Here is a 14,665-nt window from a genome sequence, read left to right on the forward strand (position 1 = left end):
TGCCTTTTGGCAGTTTTGCATGCATTAAAAATAGGCTCCTCCTCTTCTTTCTCGTCACTGATGGGAGGTTCGCGAGGTTCTGAATCTCCACCTCTGGCACTGAGCTCTCTCCAGCCTTCCCACTGTCCAACTGGCACATCTCCACATCAACCTATTCTCTGGCGGTATCTGCTACCAGCTGCACGGGCTGCTGGCGGGCCACAACAATGGCCAACTAGCCCCATTCCCTTTCCTGTCTGGTCTACCTGATAAGCCTGTCATCAAACCTGCAAGTCTGTAAGTACAATTCGGACCACCGTCACCTTTAACCCAATCACTTGGGGAAGGTTTATTCTGAACTTCCTGCCCTCCCATTATGCAGCTGCGGGCTATGCTGCCTTTTCTCTGATCTTTGCTGTCTTCCTTCCCAAAGGAGCTGCCGTAACTGTAAATCCTTACCATCTTCAATGCTCTCTCAATATCAATCCCTTGGCTCCAAGGCACGGCTGGGTTGGCTAAACAATCTCCAGCACTTCCTCTCCGGGATACATCTACCCGCTGCCTTCGGAGGTACCGGAACGCTTCTGCTATGACAAGGATCGCGTCGTGGGTCAATGCGGATGTATACTACAAGAGATATCAAAGAGACAAGTAAATGAACCTCTTCCTGTAAATCCTCCAGGTCTTCCCCCCCTCCTCCATCCTTAAATAAAGTTGAGTAATAGAGTTAGGTTGGTGCAGTGATGAGAACGATTAGCTTTGGTGGTGTAGTGGTTAGAGTGCGGTACTGCAACCTACTTCTGCTGATCACCGACTGCCAGCAGTTTGGCAGATCGAATCTCAGTAGGCTCAAGGTTGACTCAGCCTTCCATCCTTCCAAGGTGGGTAAAATGAAACATAGAAACATAGAAACATAGAAGTCTGACGGCAGAAAAAGACCTCATGGTCCATCTAGTCTGCCCTTATACTATTTTCTGTATTTTATCTTAGGATGGGTCTATGTTTATCCCAGGCATGTTTAAATTCAGTTACTGTGGATTTATCTACCATGTCTGCTGGAAGTTTGTTCCAAGGATCTACTACTCTTTCAGTAAAATAATATTTTCTCATGTTGCTTTTGATCTTTCCCCCAACTAACTTCAGATTGTGTCCCCTTGTTCTTGTGTTCACTTTCCTATTAAAAACACTTCCCTCCTGGACCTTATTTAACCCTTTAACATATTTAAATGTTTCGATCATGTCCCCCCTTTTCCTTCTGTCCTCCAGACTATACAGATTGAGTTCATTAAGTCTTTCCTGATAGGTTCCTGAGGTCTCCAGAACTGAACACAGTATTCCAAATGTGGTCTCAATGAAGATCCAGATTGTTGGGGGAAATATGCTTACTCTCTGTAAACCGCCTAGAGAGGCTGTAAAGCATTGTGAAGCGGTATATAAGTCTAACTGCTATTGCCAATGCTATTGCTAATGCAATATTGCAGGCTAACTCTGCTCACTGTCAGGAGTTTGAACCTAACACGCTCAAGGTTGACTCAGCCTTTATTCCTTCCGTGGTCGGTAAAATGAGGAGCAAGATGTTGACACTGTAAATCACTTATTGAGTGCTGTAAAGCACGGTGAAGTGGTATATAAGTCTAAGTGCTATTGCTAACTCTGCCCATTGCCAGGAGTTCGATCCTGACTGGCTCGTTGACATAGTCTTCTATCCTTCCAAATCACAGCCTCTCTCACCCTTTTATTGCCCTGGTAGTATCTCTCCCTTCTGTCCTTCAGGGCCAGTCCCTATGCCCTCTCCGGCTGTTTAATTTAAATTTTTATTTAAATAAAAAATATTTCAGATCCTTAAGACGTTGTGTGTCATTTGTCTATTTTTCAGCTTTTAGCAAAAGGGTGTGGCTGCTTAAAGAGTTTCAATTGGTATAATTTATTTATTTTATTTATTTGTTTTTTCAAGTACGTATTGGTAGTGTACAAAGATACAGCAATGTTTATATACATGATACTAGTAAAAGAGAAACATTAGGGCAGGGGACGGAAGGCACGCTGGTGCACATATGCACGCCCCTTACTGACCTCTTAGGAATCGGGAGAGGTCAACAGTGGAGAGTCTAAGGATAAAGTTTTGGGGGTTTGGTGATGATACTACAGAGTCTGGTAGTGAGTTCCATGCATCAACTACTCAGTTACTAAAGTTGTATTTCCAGCACTCGAGTTTAGAGCGGTTTACTTTAAGTTTGTATCTGTTGTGTGCTCGTGTGTTGTTGTGGGTGAAGCTGAAGTAGTCGTTGACAGGAAGGACGTCGTAGCATGATTTTATGATTTTATGGGGTATGCTTAGGTCGTGTTTAAAGCAACGTAGTTCTAAGCTTTCTAAACCTAATGACACATCTTAGCGGTCTGTTAGGGTTTCTTGTAAATAATCCCATTTTTAAAAAATAGAATTTTATATTGTTACCCATGTCAAGGGTTAATCTCTCTTCCTTCTTTTTAAAAAATAATTTATATTAAGCAGTTTTAAAAACAACATTTAAATAAAAATATGCATATATTCAAATCAGACATCCAAAAAAACACACCACATGACATAATCATTACATAACACAACATAACAAAACATAAACAGTAAGATATTCATTTAACAGCATATCGTATCAATGTACCTTCTATGTTTTTATATCACTTATTCATTAATATATATATATAATCATATATTTCCTAGGTCCAACCTCTTACGATCTTCTTAATATCTAACATCTTATCGAAATCTATTTTCCTATCATCTTTTTTCCTATAACTGATTATTTAGATTTACTTTTATGTTCCACCCAATTGCACCCTTTGTTCCAAATTTGTAAAATTCTGTTTCCCCTCTGTCGTGTATCTCCGGGTTAATCTGCCTTCTGGCAAACTTGTGTCATAGCTTTGAAGTAGTGGAGATGAAAAGCAAAAAAGACAGGACAATTCCCCCCCCCCCTCATTCTGTCTGTCTTTTTTCAGCAATCGTCTAAGTTCGGAATGATACTTAACATCTCTGGGAATGTGAAGAGCTTATTATTATGTAATTTCTTACTGTGCACACTTAAAAAATGATTCTGAAGGAGCACTTCTCATCTCCAAGATGGCAAGCAGAAAACCCTCCCAAGGATGGGTTAAAACAGCTGGATATTTGACTAAGATGTCTCATTAGGTTTGTTTGTCTATCTATCTATCTATCTATCTATCTATCTATCTATCTATCTATCTATCTATCTATCCATCCATTCATTATCTATCTATCTATCTATCTATCTATCTATCTATCTATCTATCTATCCATCCATCCATCCATCCATTATCTATCTATCTATCTATCTATCTATCTATCTATCCATTATCTATCTATCTATCTATCTATCTATCTATCTATCTATCTATCTATCTATCCATCCATTATCTATCTATCTATCTATCTATCTATCTATCTATCTATCTATCTATCTATCTATCCATCCATTATCTATCTATCTATCTATCTATCTATCTATCTATCCATCCATCCATCCATCCATTATCTATCTGTCTATCTATCTATCTATCTATCTATCTATCTATCTATCTATCTATCTATCTATCCATCCATTATCTATCTATCTATCTATCTATCTATCTATCTATCTATCTATCTATCTATCTATCTATCTATTAGATTTGTATGCCGCCCCTCTCCGTAGACTCGGGGCAGCTCACAACAACAATAAAACAATTCAAGACAAATCTAATAATTTAAAAACATTTTTTAAAAACCCGTTATTAAAGCAGACATACACACAAACATACCATACATGAATTGTATAGGCCCCTGGGTGATGTCTCATTTCCCCCATGCCTGACGGCAGAGGTGGGTTTTAAGGAGTTTACGAAAGGCAAGGAGGGTGGGGGCAGTTCTAATCAGTTTAGAAAGCTTCGAACTACGTCGCCTTAATAATAATAATAATAATAATAATAATAATAATAATAATAATAATAACAACAACAACAACAATAATAATAATAATTTATTAGATTTGTATGCTGACCCTCTCCGAAGACTCCGCCCACCCCGCCGTTCCCTGTCCTATATTCCCTCCTTTTTTTACCTCAGCTGATTCGCGCAGCAGAGTGGATTGCTGCGCCTCAGCTGAGCTAAACAACAACTCTGCTCACTGGCACTGACACTGAGGGCGGTTTTTGAGTGCTGCCACTCAAGGAGCCCGCACGCGCACAAGCTGCGAGTGGTTGTGCGCATGCGCTGATGAGTTCATGTTTTGGGTGCGGCTGCGCATACCGGTACATAAATGATCTGAATTCCATTCCTGAGTAACATCCACCAAATGTTAACACAGGCAATAATGTATGACCCCATTTTGTCTCTTGGTGGGACATGGAGACAAATTGGTGTAGTGTCCTCCTTTTCTTTCAAACCAATAATAATGAATTATCCAACCTAGCTTGTCTGATTTTGAAATATCTCGCTGGGCTACATTTCATATGAACTGATATATGCAGTTAGCAATAAATCTTTCTCCCTTTCTCTCTGTCTCTGTGTGTTAGCCTAAGATATCCTCACAGTATACTTCCACAGTTATTTTCATGCTGCTCAAAATTACAGTTCTCATCGATTTTTTAAATCGGATAAACCTTCCCATTCGTAGGAAGGTTTTAAAAAAAATCTATAACTTTTCTTCTTCTTCCCCCCTCCCCCAAAATATCCCCCAAATACATCATATTTACTTCAGATAAAAAGATAGGAAGAATTCTGAAATTAGAGATCTGTCTCTTTTTCTGAATAAATGGCATTTTTGCATCATGTAGCTACAAACCGGAATACTGCATGCAGTTTTGGTCTCCACAATGTAAAAAAAGATTTTGAGATTAGGATTAGGGGACTGGAGGCTGAAACATATGAAGAACGGTTGCAGGAATTGGGTTTGTCTTGTAACTTTTCTATACTATATACTATAGGAGATGAAACTTGGGCTTATCACCATACTCCAGAGAGCAAACGTCAATCAATGCAGTGGTGCCATACCCATTCTCCTTCAGACAAAAAGTTCAAAACTCAGCAATCGGCGAGAAAAATCGTGGACAGCCATCATACACAAATCTTGGGCACCCATCACAGCAAGGTTCATGCCCTTAGCATTCAGGTAGCATATTACAGCACATATTAATATTATTATTATTATTATTATTATTATTATTATTATTATTATTATTAATTGGATTTGTATGCCACCCCTCTCCGCAGACTCGGGGCGGCTAACAACAGTGATAAAAAACAGCATGTAACAATCCAATACTAAACAACTAAAAAAAACCTTATTATAAACATACCATGCGTAAATTGTAAGGCCTAGGGGGAAAGAATATCTCAGTTCCCCCATGCCTGACGGCAGAGGTGAGTTTTAAGAAGCTTACGAAAAGCAAGGGGGCAATTCCAATCTCTGGGGGGAGTTGGTTCCAAAGGGCCGGGGCCGCCACAGAGAAGGCTCTTCCCCTGGGTCCCGCCAAACAACATTGCTTAGTTGACGGGACCCGGAGAAGATCCACTCTGTGGGACCTAACTGGTCACTGGGATTCATGCAGCAGAAGGCGGTCCCTGAGATAATCTGGTCCGGTGCCATGAAGGGCTTTATAGGTCTATATATACATACTTCGCATTTGGAGGAAAACGGAATGAGGATCCTCATCTCTAACCTTCAACACAACGCCAGTCGATGATCTACTGACCACTGGCACCGCTCGTTCTCTTGCACTGGCTTCCTGCTACACGATAGTAATACCAACATCCAGTAATGGGCAGCCAGATTTTTTAATGCCACACTGTGGGTGTGCCTTATTTTGTGGCTGTGGCTTGATTATTTATTTATTTACTTCTTCGATTATTATGCCGCCCTTCTCCTTAGACTCAGGGCGGCTTACAACATTTTATTTTATTTATTTATTTATTTATTTTGTCCAATACACAATGAGGGTTTTAGTGGGTATATATCTATTTACACATAGTAAAATACATGATGAAGGTTATAGAGGAGATACTCATAGTAAAATATATCTAAGAAAGAATAGAAAAGAAGATATAGTAACAGAGCATATCAATGAAAGAATAGAAGAAGAGATATAGGAATAGAAGAAAAGTATAGAAGATATAGGAGAGCAATAGGACAGAGGACGGAAGGCACTCTAGCAATAGCACTTTTTAACAGACCCAGCATATTGCCCCCACAATCCGGGTCCTCATTGATGGTCATGTGACTGGGTAGGAGTGGCTTGAACGATCATCATCGTTCAAGTGAACTGTTATTGCTGCACGATGCCTTTTCATCTCAGCTGTGGGCAGAGTGAGGCCTTCGCGAGGGGAAAAAGACCCCAGCCCAGACTGCTTTGGCATGGTGCGGCTCTCCTGGCCTTGGGAGGTGGCTGCGTGAGGCTGGAGGGGAGCCGGGCAGGAGAGAGGGAAGCTCGTCCGAGGCCAGGAAGGAGGAAAGAGGGGAAAAGCGAGGAGCACACAGCAGCAGCAGCAGCAGGGGGAAAAAGGAGAGTCGAGCTGAGACCGGTAATCCAGGAAGTTTGTTTGTTTGTTTATTTATTTATTTGTATATCTATCTATCTATCTATCTATCTATCTATCTATCTATCTATCTATCATCTATTTATTTATTTATTTATTTATTAGATTTGTATGCTGCCCCTCTCCATAGACTCGGGACGGCTCACAACACAATAAAACAGTTCATGACAAATCTAATAATTTACAATTTAAAATATTTTAAAAAAACCCATTATTAAGCAGACATACATACAAGCATACCATACATAAATTGTTTAGGCCCGGGGGAGATATCTTAGTTCCTCCATGCCTGACGACAAAGGTGGGTTTTGAGGAGTTTACTAAAGGCAAGGTTGGTAGGGGCAGTTCTAATCTCTGGGGGGAGCTGGTTCCAGAGAGTTGGGGCAGCCACAGAGAAGGCTCTTCCCCTGGGGCCCGCCAACCGACATTGTTTAGTTGACGGGACCCAGAGAAGGCCCACTCTGTGGGACCTAATCGGTCAGCGTTCCACCCCATCCTGCCTACTGCCCACCCTTGCCAACGTCCCCCGCGAACATTCCTCTCGAGAGCTACGGGCCTTGTAACCTTACTTTCCAAAGAACCTTCATATACATACGTACAAATCTAATAAGTAAACATATTGGTTTTAAGCAAAAATGCTGCCTTGTTTTCAAGTCCTGAAGATCATCACCCTATCACTGTAATATGCACCAGAGATGAAACGTCAAAGAATTTCAACGGTTGCTCTCCAATAGCTGTCCAATTAAGCATTTTATATCAACCTGCAATTTGTCTTTCCGCAACCGGACCCCTCCCCAATTTTCCAATCAGGCTGCCACAATTATCAGAACCTGTCCTGCCATCCCTTCCACATCACACTGAGAAGCGACAAAACTAATTTTCTGTTTTATTCATGTGCCACTAACAAATGCATGAACATGTGAAGCCGGGGTGGGAATGAGAGAGAGCTGATGAAATATTGAATAAATTAAAATACCCAGGCTCTCATCTCTAGCCAATTTTATTTCCTAATCAAATTTACTTTTGGTGGTGTGTTTTTTTTTGCTCTAAGGAGTGCGGCTGTCACTTTAATAAACACTTGTTCGTGTATTACAAATCCAAAGTGTTTCCCAACATTAACATTACAGATAATCCTTGATTTATGCCTACAATTGAGCCCAAAGCTGCTGTTGCTAAGCGAAGAGATTTGTCCTGTGAATTTTGTCCCATGTTATGACATTTTTTGCAGGATATTTTTATTTTCAGCTTATTCATTTGCAACCATTTCAATCCCTACTTACTAGTGCACGTTGGTCTCCTTAAATTATCAGTATCTGTTTCTCTATGTTTCTTTTCATTTCAACTACAGTGATACCTCGTCTTACGAACTTAATTGGTTCCGGGACAGAGTTTGTAAGGTGAAAAGTTTGTAAGATGAAACAATGTTTCCCATAGGAATCAATGGAAAAGCGATTAATGCGTGCAAGCCCAAAACTCATCCCTTTGGCAAGCTGAAGCGCCCGTTTTTGCGCTGCTGGGATTCCCCTGAGGCTCCCCTCCATGGGAAACCTCACCTCCAGACTTCCGTGTTTTTGTGATGCTGCAGGGGAATCCCAGCAGGGGAATCCCAGCAGCACAAAAAAAAGTGCTTCGCTGGCAACGGAAGTCCGGAGGTGGGGTTTTCCAGCGAGGGGAGCCTCAGCAAAATTGCAGCATTGCAAAAACACGGAAGTCCTTGAAACCCCACCTCCGGACGTCCGTGTTTTTGTGATGCTGTGATTTTGCTGAGGCTCCCCTCGCTGGGAAACCCCACCTCCGGACTTCCATTGCCAGCGAAGCGCCCGTTTTTGCACTGCTGGGATTCCCCTGCAGCATCGCAAAAACATGGAAGTCTGGAGTTGGTGTTTCCCATGGAAGGGAGCCTCAGGGGAATCCCAGCAGCGCAAAAACGAACACTTCACTGGCAACAGAAGTCCAGAGGGGGGCATCCCAGTGGCGGCGGCTTGGGTTTGTAAGGTGAAAATAATTTGGAAGAAGAGGCAAAAAAATCTTAAAGCCCAGGTTTGTATCTCAAAAAGTTCGTATGACGAGGGGTTTGTAAGACGAGGTCTCACTGTATATTTATTCTGTGGTACAGTGGTTCATTAAAGTAACTATTTTTTATCTCCATTTTTCTCCATTTTCATTTGAGTGTGTATTCACAATCAAAATTTAAAATACTTGTATACTTTAAAAAAATAAATATTAACCACTAAGAAATGTATTTAATAGGAAATCAGTTTTTTAAAAATAAAAGAAATAGGGAAGGAAACATGGAGTTTTGTCCACAGATAAAACAAAGCACAGCAGTATGTTGAGTGCACCATCCTCAGTTAAGCAGCTGATAAAAATGTAAGAATTGCTCGCTCGGCCTGGTCTAATGCATGTTGGATTTTACGCATCATTGCCTTTTCAGGTTAGCGTAGTTATGAAGCTGCCTGCTGGCGTCCCAGCATGACAGATGTGGCCAGAGGGGAAGATGTCATGCTGTTCTTTCTTGTTGAGAAGAATAATTTGGATTTATCTCATCCATTTGGCATCCCTGGCACTTGTGTTGTGTTGTTTTGTGTTGGCATCCAAGAGCAAAGGTCAAACCTCCATGTCAATGGGGATTCTCAGTCATCCGTGGTTGGCCCCAAAGTGCTTTATTTCCCCCCCCTGAAAGCAACTGGACTTACTTTGTTTTTCCTTGAAGGTGTTTGACTTCTCACCTAAGAAGCTTCTTCGGTTCTGAACTGAGGAAGGTTTTTGAATGAGGAGTGAAATGTTTTCAGGGATAAGTGAAATGTTTTCAGACACTTTACCATTAGACTATCCACGGTTGACCTCACCAAGTTCCTAAGAGGTCAGTAAGGGGCGTACATAAGTGCACCAGAACACCTATCGTCCCCTGTCCTATTGTCTCTCCTATATCTCCTATATCTTCTCTTCTATACCTATATCTTTTTCTGCTATTGTCTCATAGTTATATTTCACTCCTTTATTTAGAAACATAGAAACATAGAAGTCTGACGGCAGAAAAAGACCTCATGGTCCATCTAGTCTGCCCTTATACTATTTTCTGTATTTTATCTTAGGATGGATATATGTTTATCCCAGGCATGTTTAAATTCAGTTACTGTGGATTTATCTACCACGTCTGCTGGAAGTTTGTTCCAAGGATCTACTACTCTTTCAGTAAAATAATATTTTCTCATGTTGCTTTTGATCTTTCCCTCAACTAACTTCAGATTGTGTCCCCTTGTTCTTGTGTTCACTTTCCTATTAAAAACTCTTCCCTCCTGGACCTTATTTAACCCTTTCATATATTTAAATGTTTCGATCATGTCCCCCCCTTTCCTTCTGTCCTCCAGACTATACAGATTGAGTTCATGAAGTCTTTCCTGATACGTTTTATGCTTAAGACCTTCCACCATTCTTGTAGCCCGTCTTTGGACCCGTTCAATTTTGTCAATATCTTTTTGTAGGTGAGGTCTCCAGAACTGAACACAGTACTCCAAATGTGGTCTCACCAGCATTCTATATAGCGGGATCATAATCTCCCTCTTCCTGCTTGTTATACCTCTAGCTATGCAGCCAAGAATCCTACTTGCTTTCCCTACCGCCTGACTGCACTGTTCACCCATTTTGAGACTGTCAGAAATCACTACCCCTAAATCCTTTTCTTTTGAAGTATTTGCCAACACTGAACTGCCAATACAATACTCAGATTGAGGATTCCTTTTCTCCAAGTGCATTATTTTACATTTGGAAACATTAAACTGCAGTTTCCATTGCTTAGACCATTTATCTAGTAAAGCTAAATCATTTACCATATTACAGACGCCTCCAGGAATATCAACCCTATTGCACACTTTAGAGTCATCGGCAAATAGGCAAACCTTCCCTACCAAACCTTCCCCTATGTCACTCACAAATATATTAAAAAGAATAGGACCCAGAACAGATCCTTGTGGCACACCGCTTGTAACCTGACTCTGCTCAGAATACTCGCCATTAACAATAACTCTCTGATGTCTACGCTTCAGCCAGCTTCAAATCCATTGAACTATCCAGGGATTAAGTCCAATCTTCACTAATTTATCTATCAGCTCTTTATGTGGAACCGTATCAAAGGCTTTGCTGAAGTCCAGGTAGGCAATATCCACGGCACCACCTTCATCCAACACCTTTGTGACATAGTCAAAGAAATCAATGAGATTAGTCTGACATGATTTGCCTTCAGTAAAGCCATGCTGATTTGGGTCTAATAAGTTATTGTTTTTTAGGTGCTGATTTATCCTCTTTTTGAGTAGAGTCTCCATCATTTTAACTACAACTGATGTCAAGCTAACTGGCCTGTAGTTACCAGCTTCTTCTCTACTGCCCTTCTTGTGAATAGGCACAACACTGGCCATTCTCCAATCCTCAGGAACTTCTCCTGTTAACAAGGATTGGTTAAACAAATCAGTCAGGGGGGTAGCAATGACAGATCTGAGTTCTTTAAGAACTCTGGGGTGGATGTCATCTGGATTTTCTCCTCTATTCCCCCTTCAATACATTCTACTTGATTATATCCTCTATAACCCTCATTGTGTATTATTGTGAATTGGATAAAACAAACAGATAAATAAATAAACAAAATAAATAAACAAAAGAAGTCTTTGAGTCACCATCCATGGATGGATGGATTGATGGATGTATGGATGGAAGGAAGGAAGAAAAGAGGGAAGGAGGGATTTATACTATATATTCCTACTTCGGTAAATAATATCAGCTGCTCAACCTCATAAAGTGGCATATAAATCAATTAAATTAAATTAAATTGAACTCCATCTGTATAGTCTAGAGGACAGAAGGGAAAGGGGGGACATGATCGAAACATTTACATATGTTAAATGGTTAAATAAGGTTCAGGGGGGAAGTGTTTTTAATAGGAAAGGGAACACAAGAACAAGGGGGCACAATATGAAGTTAGTTGGGGGAAAGATTGGTAATGACCTTTAAAGCCCTACATGGCATTGGGACAGAATACATCCGGAACCGCCTTCTACCGCACGAATCCCAGCAGCCGATAAGGTCCCACAGAGTTGGCCTTCTCTGGGTCCCGTCGACCAAACAATGCTGTTTGGCGGGCCCCAGTGGAAGAGCCTTCTCTGTGGCGGCCCCGGCCCTCTGGAATCAACTCCCCCCCAGAGATTAGAACGGCCCCCACCCTCCTTGTCTTTCGCAAATTACTCAAGACCCACCTTTGTCACCAGGCATGGGGGAGTTAGGATATTTCTTCCCCTAGGCCATTACAAGTTATGTATAGTATGTTTGTGTGTATGTTTGGTTTTTATAATAAGGATTTTTAGTTGTTTTATTAAATTTGATTGTTACATGTTGTTTTTTATCATTGTTGTTAGCCGCCCCGAGTCTGCGGAGAGGGGCAGCATATAAATCCAATAAATAAATAAATGAATGAATGAATGAATGAATAAATAAATAAATAAATAAATAAATAAATAAATAAAAAAAATCAATTGGATTTAAAACACATCCAACACGCATCCAACATGCGGCTGCATGTTTGGATGCATTATTGCTGCAACAAGAGTGCACCCTACTGTATACCGTAGTTTTAAATACAGTAGAGTGTCTGCTGCATCTTTCTGATCAAGAATTGACATGTCAGGGTAGTTGTTCAAAGCAAATAACAGTTGATCACTCAACCCACACAATCCATAGATGAGCTAACATCAAAGATGCAACAAATCTATGCCTTCTGTAAATGCTGGTTTTTTCCTTCCCACCTCCACCCCACTTCCTTTCCAACAATCTGCACACGTACCTTTAATGGAGAATTTTTGGCTTCGGGAAACTCCCTTTCATCAAGTCGCACCCAACGCTGCATAAATTGTTGGACCAATGGGTTGTCATTATTAATAATCTGAAATCCGGTTATGTTGGCCCCAGCCTGGACCACTCGGTCCACCGAGATGTCTGTAAAACCCTTGAAAGAGAATGGAAACATTGGAGGGGTTGATTGGCAGCTATTAATTACCATAATCTTCCCATTGCTCCCATCACCCATCTCCTCCCACTAATGACTGCATGACTGTAAATTTTGTTGCTTGTATCCTTACGATTTATATTGACTGGTTGCTAATATGATTTGATTGCTTATTTTTGGGGGGTAGAATTTTTTTAAACTTTTCTCTCTCCACGTACATTCATCAATGCAGTGCGCCTTCTATTCTAGTACAATAAACTACAAATATTTTGTTGGTAAATAGTTCATTCTTCCTCCCTGCATACTATTCTAGTTCTGTCATCCAGTAGAACCAATTGTCATGTCATTAAATTTCGTCATTAATATTTCTTCAGATATTTAATAGAAACAATATTTCTAACTTATTAAACACCCAGCCAAAGTGCCTTCATCCTCTCTTTATATATTTTAATATATAGCTAAATACCCCTATATAACCTATTAATACTAAAAACTAAAAGAAAAAACAAACAGACAAATCCAATTTCAAACTTCCCCCATCTTCCTCCTAGTAATGTATATTACTGTGCATAATGTATATTACTAAGTTTATTATCGAGTCCGTGGAGAGGAGCGACATACAAGTCCAATAAATAAATAAATAAATAAATAAATATTTGATACTCTCCATGTTTTAAAAGTTTTTTAAACCCAATTTATGCTCTTTTTTTGCTTATTTTTATCCTGTTGTATCTTATGATTCTTGACAAACTTTTCTTTTATGTATACAGAAAGCATATTCACCAAGACAAATTCCTTGTATGTGCAATCACACTTGGCCAATAAAATTCTATTCTATTCTATTCTATTCTACTCTACTCTACTCTATATTCTATTCTATTCCACTCTACTCTACTCTACTCTACACTACACTACTCTATATTCTATTCTATTCTATTCTATTCTACTGTACTCTACACTACACTACACTACTCTACTCTATATTCTATTCTATTCTACTCTACTCTACACTACACTACACTACTCTACTCTACTCTATATTCTATTCTATTCTATTCTATACACTGAAATGATTCTTGATTCTCATACGTACATTCAGATGAACCACCTAAATTCTAAAACTAGAAACATAGAAACATAGAAGTCTGATGGCAGAAAAAGACCTCATGGTCCATCTAGTCTGCCCTTATACTATTTTCTGTATTTTATCTTAGGATGGATATATGTTTATCCCAGGCATGTTTAAATTCAGTTACTGTGGATTTATCTACCACGTCTGCTGGAAGTTTGTTCCAAGGATCTACTACTCTTTCAGTAAAATAATATTTTCTCATGTTGCTTTTGATCTTTCCCTCAACTAACTTCAGATTGTGTCCCCTTGTTCTTGTGTTCACTTTCCTATTAAAAACTCTTCCCTCCTGGACCTTATTTAACCCTTTAATATATTTAAATGTTTCGATCATGTCCCCCCTTTTCCTTCTGTCCTCCAGACTATACAGATTGAGTTCATGAAGTCTTTCCTGATACGTTTTATGCTTAAGACCTTCCACCATTCTTGTAGCCCGTCTTTGGACCCATTCAATTTTGTCAATATCTTTTTGTAGGTGAGGTCTCCAGAACTGAACACAGTATTCCAAATGTGGTCTCACCAGCATTCTATATAGCGGGATCATAATCTCCCTCTTCCTGCTTGTTATACCTCTAGCTATGCAGCCAAGCATCCTACTTGCTTTCCCTACCGCCTGACTGCACTGTTCACCCATTTTGAGACTGTCAGAAATCACTACCCCTAATCTACATAGACCCACAAAGATTGTTTGGGTTTCACACACACTTACACATATATAACAATAATAATGTTATAGAGTATAACATTGAAAATGCACTGAAATGCATCAGAATGCAAATTGACGTTCAAAGAATAGACATTGGTTCCAAGCTTTTAAATAAGTTGCCTACTATTATGATCACTTCTACTCTTCACAATAAGCTTGAGCTATACGGCCAACATTGGAGATGTGAGTTGTTTAAATAGCCTGGCAATTTGTCGAGATGGAATTATGGATTAGCTCTGACTTTTTTTTTTATCACAATGTATAAAGTGA

At 39.9% G+C, this 14,665-nt stretch overlaps 1 protein-coding gene across 4 annotated transcripts in view; it reads right to left on the bottom strand.

Moving 5' to 3' along the window:
- Nucleotides 1-14,665, bottom strand: part of GRIA3 (glutamate ionotropic receptor AMPA type subunit 3) — a 193,894-nt gene that overhangs the window by 89,403 nt on the left and 89,826 nt on the right. For all 4 annotated transcript variants that reach the window (XM_070759890.1, XM_070759891.1, XM_070759888.1 and 1 more), the window contains exons 6-7: nt 12,399-12,560; nt 439-606 (exon numbers count right to left, since the gene is read on the bottom strand). In XM_070759890.1, the coding sequence (XP_070615991.1) occupies nt 439-606; nt 12,399-12,560 (330 nt within the window). The remainder of the gene's footprint in view (nt 1-438; nt 607-12,398; nt 12,561-14,665) is intronic.

This window comes from Erythrolamprus reginae, chromosome 8 (genome assembly GCF_031021105.1).
Source record: "Erythrolamprus reginae isolate rEryReg1 chromosome 8, rEryReg1.hap1, whole genome shotgun sequence".
NCBI lineage: Eukaryota > Metazoa > Chordata > Lepidosauria > Squamata > Dipsadidae > Erythrolamprus > Erythrolamprus reginae.